The 26,390-nt window shown below is 38.7% G+C and overlaps 1 protein-coding gene across 1 annotated transcript; it reads right to left on the bottom strand.

Moving 5' to 3' along the window:
• Positions 1–330: 330 nt before the first annotated feature.
• On the bottom strand, positions 331–26,262 carry RWDD1 (RWD domain containing 1). The gene is made up of 7 exons (XM_049654210.1): positions 25,809–26,262; positions 17,777–17,842; positions 14,275–14,405; positions 9,067–9,210; positions 8,575–8,707; positions 7,978–8,040; positions 331–623 (listed from the first exon to the last, which is right to left on the bottom strand). Exons 1-7 carry the CDS (start codon positions 25,879–25,881, stop codon positions 502–504), a joined length of 732 nt encoding a protein of 243 aa, XP_049510167.1. The 5' UTR covers positions 25,882–26,262; the 3' UTR covers positions 331–501.
• Between the last annotated feature and the right edge of the window lie 128 nt (positions 26,263–26,390).

Genomic DNA, 26,390 nt, shown 5'->3' with positions numbered 1-26,390 from the left:
ACTAAAGGCCTTTGTCATTCTGACTATATTCAGGTTTCTGGTTTTGCAAAGACTTAAATATATCATGCCCAAAGGCTAGAATTCAGAAGGCTTAATGTTCTCTTCACCTCTGTTCTCTGACATTTTATATTAATGACAACACTTAGAATCCAAAAGCCATCACTGCCTCCCACATAAAAATTCCAAGTTATTACAACTCCTTGTATATGAGCCCACACCTGTACACAGTAGCAGACTGTCTTCTAGTCTTAGTGTTATAGGCTGGATCTCTAACGCTACATGATTTTATATATATATGACCTTACTCCTAACAATAAGAGGGACTCAACATTTTATATTTGAAATTTTAAGGTCAGTTTATTAAGTTCAATGATGAAAGCTATCAGAAGAATATTCTCCTGAGAATTATTTTTTCTTAGAAAAAAAGAAAGAAAAATCAACACCTCAGCACAGCCACAGATGCTGTGGCAGTCACGCCTCTCTGCGGATGCGGATAGTCCATTAGTCAGTCAAATCGCTCTCTGGGTCAGCAGGATTGTAGTCCGGATCATCCTCATCATCCTCTAGCTCCAAGTCATCCATTTCCTGGAACAGAGATTCATCTACCTCCACATTGTTTCCAGCTATAAAAGACAAAACATTTCACCTTCAGTCCTATGCTCAGGAGTAAAAGATGTAACGCACTGGCAATAGCAAACAAACTTCTAAATGTGCCAGCGAGATGCCAGTGATGAAATCTGAAACTACTACTGCAAATCATAGTTACAATGATCTAAGCAGCAGAGACACAGTTTTAATTTTTTTTTAATGTTTATTTATTTTTGAGAGAAACAGAGTGTGAGCGGGGGAGGGGCAGACAGTGAAACAGAATCCAAAGTAGGCTCCAGACTCTGAGCTGTCAACACAGAGCCTGATGCGGGGATCTAACTCATGGACCACAAACGAGATCATGACCTGAGCCGAAGCCGAACGCTTAACAGACTGAGCCACTCAGGCACCCCCTTTTTTTAAATGTTTATTTATTTAGAGAGAGACAGCAAAAGCATGCGCATGAGCGGAGGAGGGGCAGAGAGAGAGGGAGAGAAAGAACCCTAAGCTGGCTCCGCATGGTCAGCGCAGAGCCCGATGCAGGGCTCAATCTCACAATCCATGAGATCATGACCTGAGCCAAAATCAAGAGGCGGACATAACTGACTGAGCTACTCAGGCACCTCAGAAGAGACACATTTTAAAAACAACTTCCTGCTTCCAGTTCAAATTCTAAAAAACCCCATTATAAAAAAAGCCTTCCTAGAATGAGTTATTTATGATGTGGCATTTTATAAGTTGGAGATGATGATATGTCCTGGATTTACAAAGTTGATTATTACTGACAATGGTGCCTGTACCAGTTTATCTCTTCCAACAGTGGCAGATACATACATCACCAAACTCAACTCGACTTGCTATTTAATTGATAGGTATAACTTGATCTTCACTCTCACTCAGTTCCCATTATAACTAATAGTATGCCTTTCTCAAATTCCAAATGTCTGAGTCCTACAGGCCTTGCAATAAACATCTTTACTTTTCAGTTTGAAGTACATAAAGGTCAGATATTACAGTACTTAAATCACCAAAAATTCTTCATCTTCCTTTCCTATGAGACTCTAGTCCACTGACATTGAGTCTTGCTTCATGCCTATGAGCAACTGAGTAATAAAATACACTTTTGTAGGGGTGCCTGGGTGGCTCATTCTGTTAAGCGTCCGACTTCAGCTCAGGTCATGATCTCACGGTCCGTGGGTTTCAGCCCCATGCTGGGCTCTGTGCTGACAGCTCAGAGCCTGGAGCCTGCTTCAGATTCTGTGTCTCCCTCCCTCCCTCTCTCTCTCTCTCTCTCTCTCTCTGCCCTTCCCCCACTCATGCTCTCTGTCTCTCAAAAATGAATAAATGTTAAAAAAAAAATTTTTTTTAAGAAAATCTACTTTTGTTAAGTACAGGCCAAAGAATAACTCACTCTCTCGGGGAGAGGCAGGGAAGTTCTTCCCAGAACAGATGACATCTGAAATATCTTTAAAATAAATTTGAACTCACTAAGAAGAAAAGGGGCCAGATAAAGCAACTATAGGTAGAAGTATATGCAAAGGCAGAAAGAAAAATAAGACTTTGAATACTTCTAACCGGAACAAAAGATTCTTGAGGAAAAATATCTAGAGATATCATAAATGAAGGCCAAACAGAAGGATTGTATAGGTCAACCTTTTCCTCTAAGCAACAGAGAATCCTCAAAGGATTTTAAGGAGAAAAGTATCATGATTACACATCAGTTTTAGGAACGTCAGCTCAGGGGCGGTGACTAAAGGCAGTAAAAGAGAAAGACACTGAAGCAGGGAGACAATGTAAGAAACCACAACACACGCCCAGGTAAAAAATGATAAAACCTCCACATCAGGAGGAAACAGCTTTTGGTGAGTGATTGGATATGAAGAGATACTTGATCTGTTAGACACAGTAAGGAGTCAAGAATGAGTGAAGACAGTAAAACTTCTAAAGTGTAAGAGAGACTGAGACACACACAGCTTTTTGGTTCCAGAATTTCTCAATAACAGAGGAGAAAAACAAGCTAGTAACATGCAAGGGGGATAGATGAGGATATCCTTGCTGGGTCTGTTTGTTTGTTTGGGGGGTGGGGGGGAGTTGTTTGTTTGAGACTAACAAATATCTTGGAACCAGAATGCAATAAATACACAAAACAAAATGCTGAGTGTCCTAAGGGTCCAGCTCAGGTTAAAAACTATGATTTAGGGTGGAAGGGTTAAGACAGCAGAGCAGCATGAAGACCCTGAGCTTGTCTCAGTCCTTGAAACACAGCTAGATCAGCACCAAATCATTTTGAACACCTAGGAAATTTATCTGAGGATTAATGCAACAATCTGCAGAAAGTAACCCACAGAAATCAGCAGGTATGTGGTACAGGAGAGGTGAACAGGGGGAGAGAAAAGCCACGCAAGGTAGGGAGCTATTTTCGCAGAGAGAGGAGAGAAGAGAAAAAGAAAGGGGGTGAGTGCAGCACATCAGGATTGTGCAAGAAAAGCACTCCCCCGAAAGTAGCTAGAGAGAAAAAGAGTGAAAATACTCGCAGGGGACTGAATAAGAAATCTGTTCACCTAAACCCTTGATGGGGAGAAAGGAGAGGGTGTCAATACCACCAGGATTCTGTTAACAGTGCAGCGCAGAATCTCAAGTTCCAGAGCTCCGTGCCTGGCATTGTTCTGGTGAGGAAGCAGGGCGAATCCCCAGGAGCAGGCAGCACAGTCTGAGGGGCCTGTGTCCCACACAGGGAGAAGTGTTTCTCCTGCTTGGAGAACATTTGGTAGCAGCCATATCACCTCCCCATAAGCAAAAGATCCCAGCAGACCCTGGAGAGCAGTCACAGTCACTGATACTGGGACAAAGACACCAGACTGCAGTGAAAACTGGCCCTAGCTGCGTGTTGCATTTGCCTTAATCTCTGAACCTCTGCAGCCGTGCAATCGCACGAACATCTTCTGGGGGTAAGCAGGCACCCAGCCATTGCTCAGTGAGACCCTCCTCCAGAGTTAGTGCAGGTCCAAGCCACAGGAGTCTCTCAAGCGTGCGGTTTTGAAACACAGTCTAATCTGAGATAAAACTCTGGAGGGAAGTGCCTGCCAGGTGGAGCACAAACAGCCAGGGTAGAGGCAGGAAGTGGACGGAGGCCTGAGATACAGGAGGAGTTTTTGATGGCAGGTCGGTGAGAATGCAAAGTTCCCGCGCCAGAGACTAGTGAGCTGGCTGAAGCCAATTCCACTCCCCAGGAGCACCCACGCAGATCCACCCCAGTAGCCTAAGCAGCACCACCTAGCGGAGAACGGAGCCATTACATCAAGCCCCGCCAAATGCCCTCCAAGCACATCCCCTAGAAAAGCACAAGTTTCATTGTTGGCTGGTTAGAGTTTCATTAGCGTTTCATTGTTGGATGGTTATAATTTATTTGTTCGTTTTCTTTGTTTCTGTTTTTACTTAAATAGTTCTCTTTTTTCTTACTTTTCTTTCTCTCTCTTAGATGCGGAAAGAGAAAAATTTATTTTACTTTGTTTTTATTTTTTTTAATTTTTTATTATGTTTCATTTTATCTTATTTTATTCTATTTTGTTACACAAATTATTTTTCATTTTTAAATTTCTTACTTTTTTTTTCTTTCCCTTTTGTCCCTAATCTATCAAGCCTCTTTCAACAAGCAGACCAAAACACACCTAGGATCTAACTTCCTTTGTTTTTTCTTGTTTTAATTTTTTTATTTTATTAATTTTTCTTCTTCCTCCAAAATGACAAAACAAAGGAATTCACCCCAAAAGAAAGAACAGGAAGAAATAGCAGCCAGGGACTTAACACATATATGTTAGAGCAGAAATCAATGATAGCAAAATCAAAAAAAAAGTATAACGGATCAATGAAACCTGGATGGTTCAGAAGAGTTAATACCTATTCTTTTGAAGCTGTCCCAAAACATAGAAATGGAAGGAAAACTTCCAAACTCACTCCACAAGTCCACCATTACCTTGATTCCAAAACCAAAGACCCCACTACAAAAGAGAACCACAGACCAATTTCCCTGATGAACACGGATGCAAAAATTCTCAACAATATACTAGCCAACTGGACCCAATAATACATTAAAAGAATTATTCACCACGATCACGTGAGATTTATTCCTGGGATGCAGACATATCAATATCTATAAATCAATCAATATGATACATCACATTAATAAAAGAAAGTATAAAAAACACATGGTCCTCTCAAGAGATGCTGAAAAAGCATTCAACAAAATACAGCATCCTTTCTTGATAAAAACCCTCAATAAAATAGGGATAGAAGGATCATACCTTAAGATCACAAAAGCCATATAGAAAAGACCCACCGCTAATATCATCCTCAATAGGGAAAAACCACGAGCTTTCACGCTAAGGTCAGGAACACGACAAGGATGTCCACTCTCACCACTGTTATTCAACATAGTGTTGGAAGTCCTAGCCTCAGCAATCGGTCAACACAAAGAAATAAAAGGCATCCAGATTGGCAAAGAGGAAGTCAAACTTTCACTCTTTATAGACAACATGATACTCTATGTGGAAAACCCAAGACTTCACACACACAAAAAAAATGCTAGAACTGACACATGAATTCAGCCAAATCACAGGATATAAAATCAATGTACAGAAATTGGTTGCATTTCTATACACCAATAATGAAGCAGCAGAAAGAGAAATCAAGGAATCAATCTCATTTACAATTGCACCAAAAAGCATCAAATACCTAGGAATAAACCTAACCAAAGAGATGAAAAATCTATGCATTGAAAACTATAGAAAGCTTATGAAAGAAATTGAAGACACAAAGAGATGGAAAAAACATTCCATGCTCATGGATTGGAAGAATATTGTTAAAATGTTGATACTACCCAAATAATCTACATACTCAATACAATCCTATCAAAATAACACCAGCATTCTTCACAGAGCTAGAACAAACAATCCTTAAATTTGTATGGAACCAGAAAAAGACCCCAAAGTAATGCTGAAAAAGAAAACCAAAGTTGGAAGCATCACAATTCCAGACTTCAAGATGTATTACAAAACTGTAATCACCAAGACAGTATGGTACTAACACAAAAATAGACACATGGATCAATGGAACAGAATAGAGAACCCAGAAATGGACCCACAAACATATGGCCAACTAATCTTTGACAAAGCAGGAAAGAATACCCAATGGAAAAAAAGACAGTCTCTTCAGCAAATGGTGTTGGGAAAACTGGACAGCGACATGCAGAAGAATGAACCAGGACCACTTTCTTACACTATACACAAAAATAAACTCAAAATGGATGAAAGATCTAAACGTAAGACAGGAAGCCATCAAAATCTAAAGAAGAAAGCAGGCAACAACCTCTTTGACCTTGGCCACAGCAACTTACACGTCTCCAGAGGGAAGGGAAACAAAAGCAAAAATGAACTATTGGGACCTCATCAAGATAAAAAGCTTCTGCACAGTAAAGGAAACCATCAGCAAAACTAAAAGGCAACTGATGGAATGGGAGAAGATATTTGCAAATGACAAAGCAGGTAAAGGGTTAGTATCCAAAATCTATAAAGAACTGATCAAACTCAACACCCAAAAAACAAATAATCCAGTGAAGAAACAGGCAAAAGACATGAACAGACACTTTTTCCAAAGAAAACATCCAGATGGCTAACAGACACATGAAAAGATGCTCAACATCACTCATCATCAGGAAAATACAAATCAAAACCACAACAAGATATCACCTCACGGCTGTCAGAATGGCTAAAATTAACAACTCAGGCAACAGATCTTGGCAAGGATGCCGAGGAAGAGGAACTCGTTTGCACTGCTGGTGGGAATGCAAACTGGTGCAGCCACTCTGAAAAACAGTATGGAGGTTCCTCAAAAAATTAAAAATAGAACTACCCTATGACCCAGCAATTGTACTACTAGGTATTTATCCAAAGGATACAGGAGTGGTGTTTCGAAAAGGCACATGTTTACAGTAGTATAATCAACAAGAGCCCAAGTATGGGAAGAACCCAACTGTCCATCAACTGATGAATGGATAAAGAAGATGTGGTGTACACATGTGTGCGTGCGCGCGCGCGCGCACACACACACACACACACACACACACACACTGGAATATTACTTGGTGATCAAAAAGAATGAAATCTTGCCATTTGCAACAATGTAGATGGAACTAGACTGTATTACGCTAAGCAAAATAAGTCAGTCAGAGAAAGACAAATATTGTATGATTTCACTCATATGTAGAATTTAAGATACAAAACAGATGAACATAGGGAAGCAAAAATAATATAAAAACAGAGAGTGAGACAAACCATAAGAGACTCTTAAATACAGAGAACTGAGGGTTTCTGAAGGGGTGTTGAGTGGGGGGAAGGGCTAAAGGGGTGAGGGACAATAAGGAGGACACTTGTTGGGATGAGCACTGGGTGTTATATGCAAGTGATGAATCACTAAATTCTACTGAAATTATTGTGATACTGTATGTTAACGAACTTGGATTTAAATTAAAAATAAATAAAATAAAAAGAAACATGATTTAGCAGGGAGGCCACAACAAAATTTTTAAAAAATTTTTTTAGAAGTTTATTTATTTTTTGAGAGAGAGAGAGAAAGTACGAATAGGGGAGGGACAGAGATAGAATCCCAAGCAGGCTCCAGACTGTCAGCATGGAGTCCACTGTGGGGCTCGAACTCACAAACCATGAGATCATGACCTGAGATCATGATCTGACCTGAAGTCAGATGCTTACCTGACTGAGCCACCCCAGGGGTACCTCAACATTGCTTCTTAACCTTTTCCAGGAGCTAGTCCAGGAACAGGAACCAGGACAATGCTTAGCTTATACTAGGGGTGCAATAAATATCTGTGTATGGATGAATAACGGATGGACAGAAAAATGAAAAGGAGTAAAGTCTAAGATAAAAAGAAGAAGGAAAGCACAAGGAACTAAATGTTCCGGATAGTAAGAATTGTATGAAATTTAAGATTTTTGGTTAGAAGGCATGAGGAGTTTCAGATTTGAGGTTTTTATAAAGTCCCATGACCATGAAATACAGTTTCCACAGATTTCTGATACTAGAAATTTGAGTAAATCGGGTGTTACAGAGGCCTGGTTTACTAGTTATTAGAGGTGAATGTAACCATAGCTATTTACGGCTATCTTTGATGTTGTTTAACTTACCAGAAAACTTTAAAAAATACATTGCTATAGGTTAGTGTATAAATTGATAAAACATTACAATTTATTCTTCAAAATGTATTTGACTATAGTCTTTGGAGAAAAATTTTACGCTAAGTTAGAACTTTGATTTTCATGGTTTAATATTAAAAATAGTGGATTACACACACATGGAATTTTAGTATTATCTTACCATCCTCCAAAAACTGGATATCAGATGTGTCAAGATTATGGTCTGTTTCAAATAGCTGTTTCCCTAAAAGAAATAAGTATGTTTAATTTAAACATACCTTTCCTCTATGTTCCATAGTTTCCCATGTTTCCAAATTTTCCTCCATCTTCCCAAACCCTTTAAAAAGTATAATAATCCAAGAAAACAAGTCTGAAAACTTATTTTTGTAACTTCTAATAAATGTATCAACTCAGTAAGTAGCTAAGAAGCATGTGATATGTATTTGCATTAAAATGGAAGAAGTGAAAACCCAGTCTGCTTTAGAGTCCTAGAAAAACAAATGCATTGGACTCTACCACTCCTAATGCCTGTCAGATTCTGAAGGTCATATAGCAGCTGTATCTCATGATCTATCCATTGTAATATTTAGATCAAAGATAAGCCACAAAAATTAATTATAATTATAAACAAAGAAATATCATCATGCAGACAGAATGCTTTCTTTTTGTCCTAGATCCCTAAGTACATTCTTTTCTTAAAGAAATTTGTCTATGTGATCATCTTGCTGTGTAAGAATTAGATAACTGAAGGGAAAGTCTTGGGGAGGGAGTCTCATACCACTTAATTTATTTTTTCCTGCTTGCTCTTCTTCTTTCATTCGTTTCTTTTTAATTTCCAAGAGTTCTGCATCAAACTTGGCCTTCCAACTTAAGAAATTCTCAATTGTAACAGGAGTGCCATGAAATAATTGCTTAGAAAATAAAAAAGACATGCGGCCAGATGAGACATTTATAATTTATAACAGAATTGTAACTTATAAAAAAATAACGTATAGTTCTCAATTTTACCTGCATGAGCTCTACTAACCTTTAATAACTGATTATTAATTAATTACTCATGCTATGTAACCAATGCAGTGAGGGACTTCTAACATTTTACTTAGTAAAGCCTAAATAAAATTTACTTTTATTTTGTGATTGCCAAAACATGTACTGAAATTTCCAAAAACAAAAACAAACCCAAACCCACCAACTAACCAAAACAAAACAAAACAAAACAAAAAAAACAGATTAAAAGAATAATGAAAGAAAACCCAGCTTTATAATATACCTTTTCAGCTTCCTCCGCTTCTTTTTCTTTTTGTTTCTTTTCTTCTTCTCTTCTAGTTTTTATCTGATCTACTATTTCATTTAATTTTTCTTGCACAGCTGTCACTAAAGTAAAGATCATCACCATACCAAGATTTTCTTCTGCCTATGTAACCAAAAGAAACAAAACAAAGGTTGTAGTGAGAAACATGCTTTTCAGAAAAATTTAAAAAATTAAACAATGAAAAATATTTCATTGTTATCACTAAATCCCATACATTTATAATATGATTACTAATTCAGTTGCACCATAAGTCCAGACACTTGGATAAATGATCATTTAAGAAGTGAGCACAGATATACATGTAGATGAATAATTATATATTGAATTTTAAAAGATACGTAATTTGCTACAACTAACCTAAAACAGACATTTTACTAAATTCTGTTAAATAATCATAAATGTAGGTGGAATTCAGAAAACATTTTCCTACAGCAGCTAGTAATATGAGTTTTCTAGCATATTTTCATGATTTTAGATCTTTTGAGGTACTTTAAGAGCTATGGGAATAAACTGAACTTTGAGGCCAAAGTGATTTTCTAATATAAATAAAGAATGTAGGTACTTTTGTGATTTATCTTTACCTACCTTTTTTTTCTTCAGTTTGACATGGCTTAAAATCAAATATAAAAGCTCTCCAACTCATGAAAGGGGTCTATAGTTGCCCTTAAAACAATACAGGTTTGAATTGCATGGGTCCACTTACATGCAATTTTTGTTTTCAGTAAATACAGTATAGTACTGTAAATGTATTTTGTCTTCCTTATAACTTTCTTAATAAAATTTTCTATAGCTTATTGTAAGAATATAGTATGCATGTAGTACATATGTCATACAAAATATGCATTAATTGACTATTTATGTTATAGTTAAAGCTTCCTGTCTGTTAATAGTTTTGGGGGAGTCCTAAGTTACACGCAGATTTTCGACTGTGTGGAAGGTCAGTGACCCTAACCCTCTGTGTTGTTCAAGGGTCAACTGCAATTCAAAAGCTATCCGGAAGGTGGTCATTTCAAAGCAGAATAAAATAAAACAAGATACCTTGCTTATCCACAGAAACAAAACACACATGCAAAAAAAAAAAAAAAAAAATTCCAAAATATACAAGCCAGAACCTTAATCCTAGAAGCAGAAGAGATTTCCAAACATTCCTTTGACAGGCTGGACTCAGCAGCATCTGAGTAGGTATTTCATCTCCTGGGCCCTCTGTGAATACAAGGCTTCAAGCCAGCTTCTCTTCCCTGGAGCTTTTCTTATGGTGTGTCTGTCCATGCTAACTATTCTAAACCTGACACTAAACAAACCTCTCTCCCAAAGACCAAATCCATATTAAAACTACCCAGTGGACAGCAATATGACGTCCCAAAGGCATGTCAACACTGAAACCATCATCTTCTCCAAAAAACCTATTTGGGTTCTCTAACTCAGAGAACCAACCATCCACCCGGCATGAACACTCACGTCACATCATAAATTCTATCACCACCTCTAATCTATTCTTAAATATCATTTAAGTCTGCCTACTGTTCTCGATCAGCAGGGTTATTACCCTAACCCAGGACACCATCAACTTCAACTTGGAATATTACAAGAAAATCCTAACAGGTTTTCTTAAAACCTGTGGTCTTGTCACCCTTGACATCAACTTCTCTGGCCACTCAGTACACACCCAAAACTGATCTTGTCAGTCTCTTCGTTAAAACCCCTCAATAGTTTCCCAAACCCACCGGCAGCAAGACCATAGTTTTAAAATAGTTCAAAAGACCCTTAGGGAATTAATCGCTTTAGTTCCATCATATAGTATCAATAACCCCAAATTTCTAAGCTCAAGAAATTTAGTATGACTGAAGTTCTGGAAGGAAATAATGAGCTCTTCTCTCTCACTTACATGACACTTAACAAGCTTGCTCCTCTACCTTAAAACTCTACTCTTTATTGCCTGGCAAACTCTTCCTCTTGAAAGCTTCTCCAGTGCCTCAAGCCTATGTCCACTCTTATAATCTTGTACTTCACCCATCACAGCACTTTTCACACAGAATAATAATTTCCAATGTGCTAGTCCACATTCCTCACCAGATCATAAAATCTATTATAGGGAGGACTGTGTTTGCCTTAAGTCACTTAATCTAATGCTTAATACATTTCAAAAACAAATCCCAGTAGGATCTCTTTTTTAACAACCTAAGTATTCCAATAGAAAAGCAAAAAAAAAGGGGCATGTGGGTGGCTCAGTTGGTTGAGCGTCCGACTTTAGCTCAGGTCATGATGCCACAGTTCGTGAGTTCAAGTCTTGCATGGGGTTCATGGCTGTCAGCACAGAGCCTACTTCGGACCCTCTGTTCCCCCCCCACCCCCGCCCCTCTCCCATTCGTGCTCTCTCTCTCAAAAATAAACATTAAAAAAAAAAAGAAAAGCAAAAAAAAGAATCATTCATGGAACTAGAAAACTAGAAGCCACACAACAGATTTCCCTATCACTACTAACTAAAGAATTTCAAATTATGATTCTACACTATCTTCCATCTTGTCATCATTTTTTCTTTCCAAATGAAAAAATCTAATGTTAGCAGATGGAGGCAGATACCTCAAGGGCTACAATGAGATCATAACATGGTACAATCATTCTGAAGGTTAATTTGGCAGTGTGTATAAAATTAAGTAGGCATAACCTTTAATCCAGTAATCTTACTTATAGAAAACACTGAGCTAGTATACTCATCAATAATATACTCTTTTCATCTATTCAAAAAATATCTAAGTGTCTACTATGTGCCAGGCACTAAGGACTCAATGGAGACTCTGCTCTAAGGATTTAAGCACCTGGGTGGCTCAGTCGGTTAAGCGTCCGACTTCGGCTCAAGTCATGATCTCACGGTTTGTGAGTTCAAGCCCCATGTCAGGCTCTGTGCTGACAGCTCAGAGCCTAGAGCCTACTTTGGATTCTGTGGCTCCCTCTCTCTCTGTCCCTCCCCAACTCACACTCTGTCTCTATCTCTCAAAAAATGAATAAATGTTAAAAAAAAAAAATTTAAGGGGTGCCTGGGTGGCTCAGTCAGTTAAGCATCTGACTTAAATTCAGGTCATGATCTCAAAGCTCATGGGTTCAAGCCCTGCGTCAGGCACTGTACTAACAGCTCGGAGTCTGGAGCCTGCTTTGAATTCTATGTTTCCCTTTCTATCTTCCCCTCCCTCACTCGTGCTCTCCTCTCTCTCTCCCTCAAAGATAAACATTAAAAAAAAAATTAACAACAACAAAAAATTTTTTAAAAAGAATGTTCAAAGACTTAAATATTAAATCAGGCAAAAATGAGAAGTAATTAAGTTGTTTCAAAAAAGATGTGTGTAATTACACATATAGTGAAATTCTATGCGGTTATCAAAAATGATTCATATACATGTTTACTTAAATGGAAAGATACCCACATATATTGTTATGTGAAAAAAAGGATATTATGAGACATTATGTATAGAATGATTTAAATTGGGGTAGAAGAGGGGTATTATGAATAGAAGCATAAGAAAAAAAGTCTGGAACTATCTCACACCAAAATGTTAATAGGTAGTTCTACCTCACTGGGAAGATGAAGAGTATTTTTAATTTTCTTCTTCATGAGTTTCTGTATTTTCTGGAGCTTTAATAATATGAATTTATTATTTTGATAACTAAAAATCAATACTATTTTGAGAGAAAAAGTACAAATATTCCCTCAATACATCTGATCTCAGCTAAGTAGGAGAAAGAGATCAAAACTTTTCTGAAAGGAAGGAGCTGGAGTATAAAAATATAAAACACACAGAAAGCAATCACTCAGATCAAATAACTTACATTAGTATATGACTGAATATAAGCAAGCATATATCCCAGGTTCTCTGCAATGTCTTAAAATGAAGCATTTTAAGCCAAATATTAGAATTAGTATAATTTCATACTGAGTGGCAGAGTGAACACAGCCCAGGATAAGCATAAATTCATGTTTAATATATCTTCTTTTACTCTTCATTCTCTAATAGCTCCAGATATTTTTCAAATATCAGCATTCAGAGGGCAAACAGTCCTTGAAATATACCAGTCACATTTAAGGTATAGACAGGGCTTCTGTCAACTCTTGTTAGAAGAAACAAACAGTACTAGGACTTCTGTTTATAACATGGTGGAGTTAAGATTTTACTTGTCCTCCCTACTTCCTACTTTGAAGAACCCATGAAAACTCTTGACCCAAGCAAGAGAGAGCTTTAAATACTGGTTAAAACCAGACTGCAGGTAGCCTATCCCACCATAGAACTAGCCAAGAACTTTCCAGTACCCATTTTTTCTTCCATACACCCGCGCCCCCCACCCCCCACCTCAGAGGGATCATAAATCCTTGTTGCTGCTTGTAAGCTTGGGGAGAAGGAAAGATAAGAAGAAAACAAAACAAAACAACCACCAGTCCTCATCCCAGATTACAAGCAACTAGCCTGCAACAGGTCAGAGGCGTTGGGAATTTTAGTTTTTTTTAAAGTCAGAATTTTTAACCACACATGGGACTGGAAATTCTGAGAACCACATCAAAACTGCATTTAAACTTAAAGTACCTGTTAGATATTTTATTAACTAAAAGTCATGAGGGGACACCTGGGTGGCTCAGTCAGTTAAACGTCCCACTTCAGCTCAGGTCATGGTTTCTTGGTTTGTGAGTTCGAGCCCACATCAGGCTCACTGCTGTCAGTGCAGAGACAGTTTTCAGATCCTCTGTCCCCCTCTCTCTCTGCCCCTCCCCCCCACATGCATTCACTTGCTCTCTGCCTCAAAAATAAAGAAACATTTAAAAATATACTTTATAAGTCATGAGGCTGACTGGGTTTCAAACCAGGATATAGGCACAACTTTTCTTACTCAAATTTTAAATGTATAATGAGACACAAAAACTAAAAATGTTTGTGAATATATATATATATATGAATATATATATGTATGTATATATATATATATATATATATATAGAGAGAGAGAGAGAGAGAGAGAGAGAGAGAGAGAGAGAGAGAGGGAGAGAGAAACAGATACATCACAAATTCTCCCTGTTCAGTGTACTGGTTATACATATTTAATAGCATTTTCTAACTCTTAAAATTAATGTATACTCTTTAATGCCAGTTAAAAAAAATGCTATTACAAAACTTATTTCCTTACCTGTAATGCTAATAGTTTTAAAATGTCTGAGACATCATTATCTTCTAGATTTTCCTGGGAGAATATTTCATAAAGAGGGGCTTCATCTGGGTATTTTTCACTGTATGTAAACTTGAGGGTAGTCTGGACAGCTAAAGACATAAGAGTTTGAAAATGAATCTCTTACAATGTAAAGTGCAGAGAAGTCACCATCTTTGTTGAATCAATCATTAATTTACAATATGTCAATGAAAAGTAGCACAATAGATTTTCCTGCAAAGAAAAACAAGGCTACTATGAAATCAGACAGATAATCTAGGATAAATAACATATACCACAAAGATAAGTGAAAATAAATCATGGGAATAAAAAAAAATCACCTCTAACACATGAAATACATTTATTACTTACGAGTATTTTACCATATTGCATGTCTAAGAAAGAGAATGAATAAAAGCCTCTCTTTTTGAAATCCTCCTTGGGGCTCCTGGGTGGTTCAGTCGGCTGAGCATCTAACTTCGGCTCAGATCATGATCGTGTGGTTTGTGAGTTCAAGCCCCGCGTTGGGCTTTGTGCTGACAGCTCAGAGCCTGAAGCCTGCTTTGGATTCTCTGTTTCCCTTTCTCTCTGCACCCAACTCCAACTCACACTCTGTCTCTCTCTCCCTCTCTCAAAAATAAATATTAAATAAATAAATAAATCCTCCTTAAGACAAACAAAAGGCACAGAATATAACACACAGAAAAAGTACTACCTAACAACGTGGATGGAACGAGAGTATATTATGCTAAGCAAAATAAGTCAGAGAAAGACAAATCTCATATGATTTCACTCATATGTAGAATTTAAGAAAAATAGATGAACATAGTGGAAGGGAAGGAAAAATAAGATAAAAACAGAGAGGGAGACAAACCATCAGAGACTCTTAAATATAGATAACAAACTGGGGGTTGATAGAGAGGAGGTGGGTGGGGGGGATGGGCTAAATGGGTGATAGGCATTAAGGAGGGCACCTGTTGGGATGAGCACTGGGTGTTATATATAAGTGATGAATCACTAAATTCTACTCCTGAAACCAACACTACACTGTATGTTAACTAACTTGAATCTAAAACAAAACGAAAACAAACAGAAAAAAAGAAGAAGTACTAACTTGGGCTCATTGTCAGGCCCTACCAGAGCCAGTTCCCAGGGCAGAAGATCTGGTGTTAGCCCTGGAGTCTTTATTTCTATCTGCACAATGCTAGCAGGGCATTGTTAAGTGGTTGCTGCTAGATGACATGGTTTTGAACTGGATGGTTTGAGAGGTTGTCTGAGACACTTATAACCTGACTCATCTATACATTGTCACTTCTTTTCACCTGTGTCATGCATACATCTGACACTTGTATAGGAGTGAGATTCTCACAGGCACATCAGTGCAACGTATCTCTCTACAGCCCAGTCTGGTGAATTCTCAATTCCACCAGCCAATTTGCAACTAAGCAGCAGTGCTTAACATTCTGTGTTAAAACTTATTAATCACAATGATCCTTTGTCTATACTTTACCTTTCTTATAACTTACATTTTAATTCTTTTTTTAAGTTTATTTATTTTTGAGAGAGAGAGAGGCAGAGCACAAGTGGCAGAGGGGCAGAGACAGAGGGAGACACAGAATCTGAAGCAGGCTCCAGGCTCTGAGCTGTCAGCACACAGCCCAACGTGGGGCTCAAACTCATGAACCGTGAGATCATGACCAGAGCTGAAGTCGGACACCCAACCATCTGAGCCACCCAGATACGCCATAACTCACATTTTGTTTTTTGTTTTTTTTAATTTTTTTTTTTTTAACATTTATTTATTTTTGGGACAGAGAGAGACAGAACATGAACGGGGGAGGGGCAGAGAGAGAGGGAGACACAGAATCGGAAGCAGGCTCCAGGCTCTGAGTGGTCAGCACAGAGCCCGACGCGGGGCTCGAACTCACGGACCGCGAGATCGTGACCTGAGCCGAAGTCGGACGCTTAACCGACTGAGCCACCCAGGTGCCCCCATAACTCACATTTTGATTATTAAAACCTAATTTTGATAATTTTAACTCAAATCCAGATTCCTCTCCATGAAAGGGAAAAAGAAAAACCTTAAAATATGCAGGTTTGAGATTTTCTTTTAATTTTTGTGTATGATGTCAAAAAAGAATTTTATGAGTCAATGGATATAAGAAACACCGTTATCAGGTCAGTAAGGATACGGTGTCTTTTGGCATTTTCTCTTTTTTTAATTACCATATTTCTAATTTTATTGTTAGAATAAGAAATTTTTAAAATATTTATTGATTTTACTATATGATGTAATAGATATTCATTATAGAAAATTTAGAAATACATTAAGGGAAAAATAAAATCAATAATAATCCCACCATCAGAAAGAGATCACTGTTTCCTTTTGGGGATATTTAAAGTATCATAGAAGTATTTTTTTAATGTTCATTTATTTGGAGGTAGGGGAGAGGCAGAGAGAGAGACAGAGAGAGAATCTCAAGCAGGCTCCATGCCCAGAGCAGAGTCCGACATGGGGCTTGATCCCACATCCGCGAAATCATGACCTGAGCCGAAATCAAGAGTCGGAGACCCAGCTGACAGCCACCCAGGCACCCCACCTTAGAAGCATTTTTAAAAAGACAGGTTAAAGTATCTTCTATGTATTTATTTACATTTCAAACAAAATATAAAAGGATACTCATGTTGTATTTGAGATTCTATACATAAAACCCATATAGATAAATACATATATAAGTAAATGACTATATCCAACATTCTTTTAATTCAGACTTTAGTAATATCTCGGTGCTAATCTCATTTTCAATTGTACAAGACAGATTTAGAGTTATCAAATGATACCACTATTTGAGTGGTATCATTGTAGTTGTATCAAATGATACCATTAAAATTACTGACTGTTCATGGAAGTGGTAGAATTTTAATTGACTAACTTAATGTTAAAAAAAAAAATCCTTGGGGTTAACACCAACTTACATGAAGTTTTTACCAAATTCCAATATTAACTGAACTGCACTAAAAGTGGAAATGAACTTCAGATGCTCCCCCAACATCTGCCACATTTAAATCAATCTATTTAATTTTAATTTATTGGTTTTATAGCTGCTTTGTCTTAGTTCTACAGTTGGCTTTTATCTGGCTTTATGTATATACACATTTAGTATATGTGCTGCCGAAGCGAGCACAATGTATATACACATTTAAACATCAGTACAACACCCATCCTAAAAAGAGAGAGAAAAACATGAAGAGAGATATTTATTCAGTCTATTTTATAACAGCAAATGTCCAATAAGCAATCTAAATGCCCAAAGAGGAGAAACAATCATAGAAAAATAAGTCGCTCAATGGAATACCACATAATCACTGAAATATGTGTGCATTCGAAGTCTTGTTTAGGGCTATAATCCTGACTACATATAATCCAGGACTACATTCCTGAGAGTGACTTAGGAAAACCACAAGTATTTTTGGTTGGACTTACTTTCATCATTTTCTCCAGCCTCAGATGTCACAGTAATGGTGAAACTGGGTGGATTTTCTGATAATACTGTAAGAAAATATACACAGAGATTAAGTTACTAAGATGCTTCCTAAGGCAAATGTTTTTATTTATTAGCAAAATATCACTACCAGGTTCTGGAAACATCCCAGTCTGTAATTCCACTTCCACAAATACAGACTAAACAGAACATTCAAATGATAAAACACTCATAAATTTTCTATTTAAACCTAGGGTTACCTTTAATTTGGAAAAAAAAAAAATACCTATAGTAGATACACTCTTGGAGTTTTATCAAACCAATTAAAGTAAGTAGTTTACCTTTTACTTCAAAATTTCCATCTATACATAGAAAATTGTATTCTAAAAACTTCCAAAATGGAATGACAAAAAAAGTTTGATGTTTTCATCAGAAACTACCCACTGATATTCAGTATTATCACTAATTTTTAAACTTATATACTCTAAGATATAATTCAGAATCTCCATGACAAACAGTAAATATTAATTTGTTAAAGTTTGTGTTTTCTACCTCTTTCTTCCCCATCATCCCTAGCACCAAACTTTATTGATTCACCAATTATTGAGTCTCTACCATCTTTCACCGAATTACAAAACGAGCCATGAATCCAACATCAAATTGTTTACAATTTGTTAAGCAAGTCAAGAAGTGCAAATCAACATTTATATAAATAAGGAAGTGTTATATACCATTTTATAGCCTGATGCCTACTTGATACTACAGTATCTGTTTACATCTCTTCCCCACTAGAATACTATACTATGAGAGCTCCTAGATCAGTGCCTGGCAGATCCAGAAATTCAATAAATTCCGGCTAAACAACAGCGCTAAAACAATGAAATGAAAGTTGAAAAGCAAAATCAAATTAAATTTATATTCAGAAACATTAGAAGAGTAAACAAGAAAAATCCAGGCCACCTGTGATTGCTGCTGAGCCCCTGAGAAAAGCCTGTGCCTCACTCCAGCCCTGAGAAGCACTGGCCCCTGTCAAGGCTGGTAGCAGCTCAACAAACTCTTTCTGAAATGAAAGGCCAAGGAGATCTCTGAAGAAGTCACCAAGGAAACTACTCAGCTTTTCCTACTCAAGAACTTCTGAAGCCTTCCTAATTATTCATGATCAATAAAGCTTTCAAGACATATGCCTTCATTTTAATTGAAGTTTAAAAGTACTGTACTTGAAGCACTGATGAACACCTAAGATTACTATAAAAGCATTTGTCAAGAAGATAAGCCTCTCTGGACTCAAATTTTTTTTTTAATGTTTACTTATTTTTGAGAGAGACAGAGACAGAATGTGAGTGGGTTAGGGGCAGAGAGCAAGGGAGACACAGAATCCGAAGCAGGCTCCAGGCTCTGCGCTGTCAGCACAGAGTCCGATGCGGGGCTCAAACTCACAATCTGTGAGATCGTGACCAGAGCCAAAGTCGGACACTCAACCAACTGAGCCACCCAGGCGCCCTTCTGGACTCAAATTTATTTTAATAGGCCTCAGATAGTCCAGCCCATGCTAAAAAGTCCCTGAAAGTTAATTATAATAAAGCTTTAATAATAGGATTGACCCTACTTTTTTTTGACAAATGTGTGCAAAACATATTAGATATATTTCATTCCTATTTCTTTCCATGACCAACTTTAGCATTTACATGTCATAAAATGTAAACATAACAACTATAGAAATAAGGGTTCAACCCAATGATATCCCAACTTATTACCATTTTTAGGACTCTATTAGGCTATAATTTAAGGGTTTCCTAGTAACAACAGCTAACATTTATTAAGCATTACTTTGTGCCTGTTATACTACGCATTTACATAAAGATCCTTTAATTCTTACACCAAGGCCATGATTCTATAATGTTACCGTATTTCACCAAATTTAAGATGCTACCAAGTATGAGATGCACCCTACTTTATGTACTAAGAAAGAAAGATCTGCCAATTAAACTACAATATGTAATTGATTATAAGACAAAATTCATATTTCAGAGATGTTAAAACATAAAAATGTCTTACAGCCAATTAAATACAGCATCATCCCAATTGTATAGATGTGGAAACTGAGATAAAAGAGCCTTTAAATAATCTGCCCAAGGTTATTCAGCTAGCAACTGGAAGAACTGAATAGACAGTAGTGAGTGTCATGTAAAAAGAAAATATTTTTTTCAGCTGAGAAATTCCAAAGAAGTCATTTGAGCTAGGCTGTGAATTAAGGCATACTGGTAAGTAAAGATGGACAAAAATGTAGGCAACAGTAACACAGCAGCAAGGGCATAATGAGGGAAAGCTTAAGGAATACATATGGAACAAGAAATTATTCCATTTGGTGAACGTATACGTGGTGAAAACTAGTTAAAAATACAGCTGATGTGCTCGCTTCGGCAGCACATATACTAAAAAAATACAGTTGAAAGTTTCATTGTGGACAATAACAATTTTTTTTGCAGCAGCAGTATGGTCAGAATTGTACTTCTAAATGTAGGAAGATAAGTCTAGCAACAGAGCATAAATTGGAAGGACAGAAACAAGACTAGAGGCAGGATGAAAGTAGAGAGCTATTAAAATCATCCCAGCAAGGTTAATGAGGTTCAGAACTAGGTCAGCAGCCATGGGAATAGCAGGAAACAGGGAGGACTCTAAGATGGTGATAAATGACATTCCGAATTTGCAGTCAGAGGATGGTAGTGCCACTAATAAAAACAAAAAATACAAAAGAAAAATCAGAGGTGATATATTTAAATGACACAGGGAACTTTCAACTGGAGACAGTGAGTATGCAATATACAATCAGAAATTGGCAAATGGAGCTAGAGAGTTGAGTTTGAATTTAATTTGGGGTCAAACACACAGAGGTGATAGCTAAAGCCATTAGACTAAATGAGATCACCAGAGAGAAAATAGAGAAACAGGGCCAACACCAGCTTTGTAAGGAATCCTAAATTTGAGAAACACAAGAGGAATAAGTGCTAGAAAGAAAAAGAAAAGCAGCAACCATGAGAGGTCAAGACAAACTCAAGGTAAGTCTATTTTATTTGTGAAGCCACTCCAACTATTGAGATCCAGGCCTAGCATGGCAGTGTCTACAAAGTGTACCCTATGTGTCTGTGTAGCTCTGTCAGGAGGAAATGGGTGATGGACCCCACTGGCCCTACAAGATCAGATCTAAATCCCTAACAAGGCCCTCTGTAATCTGGCCTCTGCTTACCCGACAGCTCTCACTTTCCATGACTCTCACTTCTTATTTATGTTCTAGTAATACAAAGCCACTCTTGCTTTGAATGCATTTGCTTTCACAGAGTCCTGCTTCTGCACATGCTGTGCCCCATCCCCCAGTTCCATTCACTTGTTAGCTCCTCATCACCCATCAGTTCTCCAAAACAATCAAGAATCTCCCCTTTTCTTAATGCTCTGGCTGCATGCCATATATTCCTCCAGGAAAGAATCATCACACACTATGTTGTAAATTACTTATCTGATGTCTTTTCCCATTAGACTGAGATTCTAACAATGTATACAATAAATATTTGGTAAATGAGGACTTGGGCATGCTAGCAAGAACATCACTGAACTGCCTGACCTTGGGACAAATATAGAATAAGGTGGCAAGACAGACAAGAAGCTGAAAAATTCTCAATCCATGAGAAATCACGATGAGAGGCATGTTCAGTAAAAGAACTGGAATGAAGAACTGCAGGGGTACAAAGTTTATGGACAGAAAGAGGAATTTCTGAGGCCAGTCTAAAGATGGTATTTACATGCTCCCCTGCAGTTGAAGGAAATGGAAATCAAAACTGTTCGGGCGCCTGGGTGGCTCAGTCGGTTGAGTGTCTGGCTTTGGCTGCGGTCGTGATCTCATGGTTTGTGAGTTCGAGCCCTGCGTCGGGCTCTGTGCTGACAGCTCAAGAGCCTGGAGCCTGCTTCCGATTCTGTGTCTCCCTCTCACTCTGCTCCTCCCCCAACTCATGCTCTGTCTCTCTCTCTCTCTCTCTCAAAAATAAATAAACATTAAAAAAAAAAAAAGACAAGGAATTATGAAGCTACGTCATTAAAAAAATCAGCAACTAAGATGGTAAATTTCTAGTAAAGAGCATCTTATATTTGTTGTAACAGTTATAGAATATTTGCACATACATTACTCCTCATTAAACACATAAGAAACCAAAGCTTGGAGAGGTTATATGATTTGTCCAAAGACACAGAGCTAATAATATCCACTACACGAAGCTGCCATTACAGAAAAAAAAAAAAAAAAAAAAAAAAAAAAAAATGTGATCCAGGAACAACAAAACATATTGGAGAACGCTACTAACATCCCCCAATATCTACTCACCTCATCTTCTAGTTATACCATTTTTAACTGAGCATATTAAACACCCAGAATAAAGACTACATTTCCCAGCCTCCCTTCCAGTTAGGCCTCACCAAGGGACTATCTGACTAAAGTTCCAGCTAATGAGATGGAAGCAAATAAGTTCTTTGACAGCTTCCAAGAAATTTCCTTAAGAAACTGCGGTCTTTTTTTTCCCCCCCCGCTTCATTCCTTTATCTATCCTACTGCCTGGAAAGGAATGTGAGCATCTTCACCATGAGGCAGAGACTACATCTTAGAAATTACAGGGAACTAAGAAGCAGCCTGGGTACCGGAGGAATTCCTGGACTGGAGCTATACAACTATCTTTTATGTGCAAGAGCAATAAAACTTTCACCTTTTTAAAACCACTGTTATTTGAGGTTTTCTGTCACAGCTGAACCTAATCCAAAGGATGGAAGGAAGAAAGGAGGGAGAAAGGGAGAAAGGAAGAAAGGAAGGAAGGAAGGAAGGATGGATGGATGGATATTCCCAAGTCTGGAGACTAATGAAGGGATGGGAAAGTTACTTAATTGGATTGCAAAGATGAATGATTCATCAGCACCTAGGATCTCATGAAGGAATAATTCCACTTCAGTGCATTCCTGTAAGTAGGGATATAAATTAGCCTTCACTAGAATACCAACTTCCACTACTGTAAGTGGATCAAAATATTTTTGAGAAAAAGAGTAAGATTGTTGCACATAGTAGAAGGAACCAGTGGAGGAGCAGTACAAATGTTAAATGACAGTGGGACAGATGATGGTAAACTGGAAAGAATTAAGGACAGAAATAATGGAGATGGTAGCTGAAAGGTTCACTAAAGGGATACACAAATGACATCAAGGTTTTCACAAAGAACCAGACAGCCCATATTAAAATAAGTCCCTTTGGTTCTTAGGGAGCGTCTGTCTTAGAAAAACTACTCTTAAAAGATGACTTTTAGAGATGACTGCCCCACCTCTAAGATGCAATTATAACTGTTATGTGCTCATGGATACTACTTAGAGGTACTGACATAAGCAAATACAGAATTATGTACCCCTTTTTGAAGACCAAACAGATTCAAGGGAACTTGACTTTTGGTTAGCCTGAAGCCAACCAATGTGTTTCAACAAAATTCCCCATAGTCAGATTTTGATACAGAAATGGAAATAACCAAATTCTACTACCTTAGCAGGGCCTTGTCAAGTGAAGCACTACTGAAGGAGAATGTGGTATCAGAAGAGTCCATTTATATTTTGGAAGACTAGTTGTTAGGAGGATTGGATCAATGTGCAATCAAGCTACAGAACAGGCAAAAAGAAGAAACTGTATTACGATTTGTTATAATTCACAACAAATGCAACACTGGACCAAAAGTTCTTTGCAAATATTCAAGCAAATAAATTCTGGGGCCAGGCTAGGTCTATGTGGCTAGGATTGTAGGCTGGCTGAGATTGTGCCTCTTAAGCATCCACAAGGAGGTCATGACATGCTTAACAAGGGCTTCTCTGTCAAGCACTAAGCTATCTAGTGGGGGAAAAAAAAAGCATATCTACTTCCTTAATCAACAGCATTGAGCATTTACCAAATCTAGCATTAAATGTGATTCAAAATGAAATTAGAAAGCTGCCAATTAGTGTTCCTTGGCAAACTGACACAAGCCAGCTCTTTCTTAAACCTGGTAGGAAAATATGAAATCATCAACACAAAAGAAGGTTATAAAACAGTGAACCTTGCAAATCCTCATGATTTCAAAAGATCAAACATGAAAGCACTGTATTCCAAATTCCTCTGCCTTTTCCCTGAGAGGTTTCATAAACAACACAATCATGAATAAGGGAAAGTTTCTGCAGAACTACAAATCAAAACATCTTATTGCAAAGTTTATAGGAATGCTGGTAGGAATTAGAGACAGATGGGCTCAGCTGATGCTGCAGAATACTTAAAGGCATCAAAGATTTGTAAACTGTCTTTCATTACCCTGGCTCAGATTCCTCAAACGCTTTTGCATCTGACAAGAATGTCACACACTGAACTACATCAGAGCTTAGTACAATTTGAAAGAACCGTAAGATTGGTTTAGGATTAAAAATGGATCACTTTTTAAAATGCTTCTATGCACGGCATTTAATAAGGGATACCTTATGTCCATAGAAGAATAGCACATCTTTATGCTTTCTTAACTCTGCCTACACAGTGCCTATCACATTTCCAAATGTACTAGAAATGACCAAATGTCACAATTAAGAATATATCTGACAACTGACCCTACATTCTATTTTATTTAGACATTGACATATAAGCAAGGATAGAGAAGGGAGCCAGACTCCATACACACTCACCCAGTTAATGACACTCTCAAACCCCTCTTCACTCATCCCCTTAACATCCTCACAGCACAGCTGTACTGCTGGAGAGAGAGAACATGAACAGGACTGGAGCTATACAGGGGTAGTTGAGAGACATCTGCCTGTTGGCAAAGCAGAACAAAATTTGCTACCGTTGCAAGTAGTAGGTGGAGCTAAAAAAAAAAAAAAACTAAGCTAAACAAGAAAGGGAGAGGGATTGGAGTTAAACATCCCTTACATTCTGAATTCTGACCATCAGTGGTGGACAACAGTCAAAGGAAGGGACGGGGAATGTAAATCCCACAAACCTAGGTCACACATGTTAATTTTACTTGATCACTTCTCAAACACTAAGTGTAAAGGGAGAAAAGCCGTATTGATATGGTCGTCTTGCTGCACTTTCAAAATCATCTGAAGCAAGGCTTAATGCAGAAAAATTCTCTCCCTGTAAAATGCACCTAATGAGCCTCTCAGTATTTCACATTAGCCCAACCTATCAAGTAATCTTCTGCTCCCCCTTATCTCAGCTGGAGCTAGATCCCAAGTTCCACATGTCTGCAACGTGAAGGAACAGGAAAGGGGGTTCAGACCTAACTCTTAGTACCAGCTCTGCCGCTAACTTGCTAGCCAGACGCAAAGCAAGCCACTTTTCCTGCGCCTCCTAGATGCCTTGCTTGTAGCAAGAGACATCTAGGCTAGATGTCTAATATTCCTTCCTAAAAACCTGTGAATTTGCAGTGGAGCTAAAATTTGTGCCACATCATTCACTGGGCATTTGCAGAATACCAGAATATAAAGAAAACGAGAAACTCCAGGGACAATACTACTCTCAGAACTGATTCTGGGTAACTTTGAGAACAGCACTCTGAATCCCATAAACTTTAAAACACCATCGTATGAAAAACAGCTTCTACCCGAGTAAAGGTGAAAATGTGAAAACTGACACCAATGCGGCTCTGGAAAAACTACGCCCACTTGGGAGTATCTGTTTTCGTGTTTCTCACTAAATCTCGGGTTGCTTAAGTTACACAGAAACCAAAGTGCACTCGACTCAATTCCAGGCCTGACACTCTCCAGGGACCTCGCCAGCCTCTTCTGGACTTTCAGATTTCAGGGAGTAAGCGGAGAAAGGGAAAAGCTGTGCAGTTACCCCTAAGTGCCTGAACACGTCGGGAGAAGAAGATGAAGAGTAGCGGGCGAAGTGGCCACGCGGCCTCGCTGTCTCCTTCTCCATCCCTGGCCCGGGAGGCCGAGGGCTCCGGCCCATCCCACTCCACCCCCGGGCCGCTCCCGGCCCGCAGCCGCGGAAGTCACCTGTAAAGGAGTCGGGGTAGATGGACTCCAGAGCCTCCAGCTCGTTGCGCTGCTCCTCGCCGTAATCTGTCATCGTGGCCCTCGCTGCTGCCCATGGACCGCCCAGCCACCCAGGCGGCGCGCTGCAGCAGGGACCGCGGCCGCGCCGGGAGAGCAGGCCGCGGCCGCACGGGCGCAGGCGCAGAGTCCCAGGTTGGGAGGCCCGGGGCCCAAAGCCAGGCCCGGCCTGCTGAGCAACAGCCCTGAACGAGGCTTCCGCCTGCTCGCTAGTTCCGCCTTCGACTCGTTAGGCCTGGCCAGCGGAGCGATGAGTAGCCGCCCGTCCCACGGCCGCTTGGGATTTGCTGGGATGGTGAAGGCACCCGCTCTGGCATTCGCTACGGACACGTAGGGGCCCGTTCCTGGGCTTTTCAGGGCCTGAGCCTGAGAAGCCACTCAGCGCGACATCCTCGCTCGATGAGTCTAGACTGAAAGCTGGCCACGCGTGTCGCGGCGGGACGAAGTCGCTGCAAGCGGGAGGAGGTGGCTGCCGGCTGGGCGCGTCCACGAACTTCGCCATTTCCGGTTTCCGGTTTGCGACCC

This window comes from Panthera uncia (genome assembly GCF_023721935.1).
Source record: "Panthera uncia isolate 11264 chromosome B2 unlocalized genomic scaffold, Puncia_PCG_1.0 HiC_scaffold_24, whole genome shotgun sequence".
NCBI classification, from domain to species: domain Eukaryota; kingdom Metazoa; phylum Chordata; class Mammalia; order Carnivora; family Felidae; genus Panthera; species Panthera uncia.
This window is presented reverse-complemented; position numbering and strand designations above follow the sequence as displayed.